The sequence below is a fragment of the Oryzias melastigma genome, linkage group LG15 (genome assembly GCF_002922805.2).
Source record: "Oryzias melastigma strain HK-1 linkage group LG15, ASM292280v2, whole genome shotgun sequence".
Lineage (NCBI taxonomy): Eukaryota > Metazoa > Chordata > Actinopteri > Beloniformes > Adrianichthyidae > Oryzias > Oryzias melastigma.
Window position 1 is genome coordinate 21,243,543 of NC_050526.1, and position 3,763 is coordinate 21,247,305.

General features: G+C 34.8%; 1 protein-coding gene across 2 annotated transcripts in view; it reads right to left on the reverse strand.

Moving 5' to 3' along the window:
• parga (poly (ADP-ribose) glycohydrolase a) overlaps window positions 1-3,763 on the reverse strand; it is a 24,127-nt gene that overhangs the window by 2,583 nt on the left and 17,781 nt on the right. For both annotated transcript variants that reach the window (XM_024296677.2, XM_024296676.2), the window contains exons 14-17: window positions 1,391-1,469; window positions 1,196-1,304; window positions 1,001-1,106; window positions 761-889 (exon numbers count right to left, since the gene is read on the reverse strand). In XM_024296677.2, coding sequence (XP_024152445.1) covers window positions 761-889; window positions 1,001-1,106; window positions 1,196-1,304; window positions 1,391-1,469 — 423 coding nt within the window. The remainder of the gene's footprint in view (window positions 1-760; window positions 890-1,000; window positions 1,107-1,195; window positions 1,305-1,390; window positions 1,470-3,763) is intronic.

The window sequence follows — 3,763 nt, forward strand, 5'->3', positions numbered from 1 at the left end:
AAAAGAGAAAAAAAAATCGTAAATTAGCCAAAACAGATAGCATGTGGCTGAAATATTAGCTAAACTCCAAATTAGCCACAAAAAAAACAAACAAAAAAAAATCCAAAATTAGCCAAAACAGCCAAATATTAGCTTAACTCATAAATAGCATAAAAACCGTAATAAATCCCAAAATAGCCCAAAAAGCTAACATAATGCCATTATAATTTTCAACTTTACTACAATCTGACCCATATAATATAAAATAACGACTAATTGATTTTTAGTCGTCAACTATTTTATTAGTCAACTACTCGTGGTACCCCTATTATTTAGATGAGTCAAATAAAAAAACTCCAAGGAGAACATCTACAAGCGCAAATGTTAAAATAAAAAGACTTAAGAAAAAATATAATTAATTAAACACAAACAAGAAAACAGCAAACATTTTTTTCTTTGATTGCAACATTAGTTATGAAAAAAAACAACTTAATCAAAAACTACACAAAAAAGCAAGAATAAGGCAGGAAACTTCAGGGTTGTTGAAACCTAAAGCTGTTTCATTTACTTTTGTTCCATGAGGTAAAAAAAAAAAAAAAAATGTCAACCTATGTGTTAATCTAACTGCGAAATAAAAACCTGAGGGACTAAATAAGTGTGATTCATTCTCAACTATTATTATCATGTATGTCTGTTTAAAATACGCGAATAAAATTTACCCAAAAAACCTGAAAACTGCACAGGAAAATATTCTAAATGGTCGGTGTAATTAGGGTCTTACCAACAGTGACTCGTCTTTCGGAGAGGAAAGAGTGCATTTTATGAACTTCAGTCATAAGACGAGCGTCCTTAAATGTGAAGTAAGCCACGTCTCTCCCGGCCTCGGCTGCAGCCATCAGCTGAATCAGAGCTGAAAAGGAAACACAGAACCTGAGCTGAGCACACAAATCTGCTGTGTTGCACCTCCTGAAAGATGTACAACTGTAGCTAAAGCTACTTTTTCCCTCCAAATGTTTGCTACCTTTGAGTCTCGTGTCACCGCCGAAGGCTCCACAGCCCCAGTTACCGGTCGCGATGGCAGAAAGGTGCTTGACGTTGGCGTTGTTTCGGTAAAACCCGCAATACGCCTGGGTAAAAATGAGAAATCATTTAGGTAAAAATTAAATACACAAGTTGTCAACTAGAGAAGTGGAAGATAGAACTAATATGCTCCCACCTTGTTGAGTTCTCTGGTGATCTTCTCAGGGAAAAACTGCTCTATTGAGACCTTGTAGTTGAGAGCATCAATGGCAACAATCTCTGTACACCGTCTCTGCCAGTCATCCCTAAAGAAGACAAAAAAATGGACGACACTTCTTACATTTTCCTCTCAGATTTAAAATAAGAGCATTCAACAGTTGCTGGGAAATACCTGGGTGTCTCATCTTTGTAGTTTTCCACCCATTTGTAGCTCTCGGCGTAGCCAGAATACCTGCTGTACTGTTCTGTTCCTGCAGGACAACAGAAGACAAAGAGCCGGCGAGAAAATGAGATTATTCAAGGCTCAGCAGTCACAGCACACCGAGCGGGCTACATCTTTTTCAGCATCGTATTTCATAAATCTGATTTGGTGCTTTCCCCCGTGAGCATGCACGTCTCAGCTAGCAGTGGATCGTCCCAAACAAACCAGTGATTTAATAAGTAATCTGCTTTGGGAGTGGAATTAAAAGCCATCTTTGAAAATACAACAGCAGAAACAGCAAATATAAGAAAAGATTGGTGACATTTATGTACAGGGTGAATTACATTTGTAAGATCTTAAATGACGGGGAACATTTTTAAGGAAAGAAAACGACATTTTAACCACTACACCAGCCTCAAAAAGTGAGGGAATTTTATTTCTAAAGGGCATTTTGGTTCATTTTATAGTGCTGGTTATCGCCGAGAACTTCCAGAATCAATTAAATTAATCAGAACCTGGATTGATTCATTTATTTCGATCTTCTCGTTTCAATTTTGAGTTTACACCGTTTACAGTTCACGTACTGTAAAATATATTAGTGAAACTATAATGAGATTGTTAATACCATACAGTGTTATATGGATTCTCAAACAGAGAAACTCCAACAATTGTTCTGCCTCTCCTGGAGGATGTTTCAGTTTGGCCACTAGGTGGCGATCGCACTATAACATTACACTTTATTCCACAAGAAGAAGAAAACAAGTCTTTAGACCACAAAGGATTACTTCAAAAATATTTCCTTAAAAGAGTTTGAAAAATTCATGTATGTGAGAATATTAGCTGTCCTATGGGAAATCCCATTGTACGTTAGCATCAAGCTAGCGGACTTTAGCATTTTGCGTAAGTTCGACCTTCAATCATCAATTCATTTTATTTGCATTCTTTTATTTTTTGTTTATTTGAATTTAAAAAAAATATTTGGCGTTTCTAAACGTTCTATTTTTCTAAACTTGTTTATGTTTTGTGCATTTCTCTCCTCTATAAAATGATTTTAATTGCTGTCTTTTGGTAACATTTTCTAGACTTAATTCCCATGAACTTTCTCTATGTTATCCTATACAATAACACACATGGTCCACACTGGAATAAATACATTTTTTAAAGTATTTTTTCATCAGTGCTTGAAAGCAACAATAATATAGACAATTAATGATTACAGATCATTTTTTAAAATATAAAAAAACACTAGGATGTAACACAAATGCTGCAGTCTAATTATAATATAGTAAAATTAGCTTTTTTTACTCTTTTCTTTTGTCTAAAAGTGAGAAGCACTAATCAAGTATCAGTCCAGCAAATAAAGCTGTGGGCTGAACAGTCTTTATTTCCTGGACGTGCTTTATTGTGGCTCATCATAACGACTTTATAATTGTACAATCATAATTATATAAGACAATTACGATCATGTGATTATCCTCACGACGTTAACAGAAGTTAAAGACTGATCACCGAGACCTTCGTGCTTCAGTCTTATGAACAGAAAGTACATTTTATGCATTTTTTGTGATTATGGAATTACATTTTTTTAAATAACTGGTAGTTCTAATAATATAACAGACTGTTTCATTGCATTACTGAAGGACACCATAGCCTGACTAATATATATGTGGAGATGCTGATGCTAAAATGACCAAAAAAGTAGTTTTTAAATCATTTTTATTATAATTTTTGTCATTTATCACAGTCCCTTCATTGAGATTACATTTTTTTCATGGGGAATATGTGAGGTTTTTGTATGATCATCATCTGTCAGCGTGAATTACTAAAACAACCATCTGCTTTCTTAGATTATAGCACTTGAAAATGAATACCTTATTGATTATAAGTCCGTTTTGATGATTTAAATTATAAATATATGCTGTATGCAGTACGATCTACTAAGATAAACTATTAGTCATCATTAACTGACTGTTAGTCAACATGATCTATGATAAAAATTGTTTCATTCTCTCTTTTTGTATTCTTTCTTTCCATCTAAAGTGTTTCTTTAAAACTAACTAAGCGGTTTAAGGCAGAAATGTTATTTTCAAAAAAGCATAGACGTCTCGTTTTTGCCCCCCCAAAAATGTAAAGCAGAGACTATGTAAACTAAAGTACAACTCTCCGTCAAGTTTCTCTGTTCAAGACTGGCAATCCCACCACCAAACAAGAAGATAGTCGCATCTCTTCATCCATCAAAGTAGCCGCCCTCCTTTTTCCACCTTAATTCAATTTGGTTTATGACGGCTTCCTGCAATCCGGGCGTCCATCACCAGATTAGATCGGTATCTTTACCGTCCGATG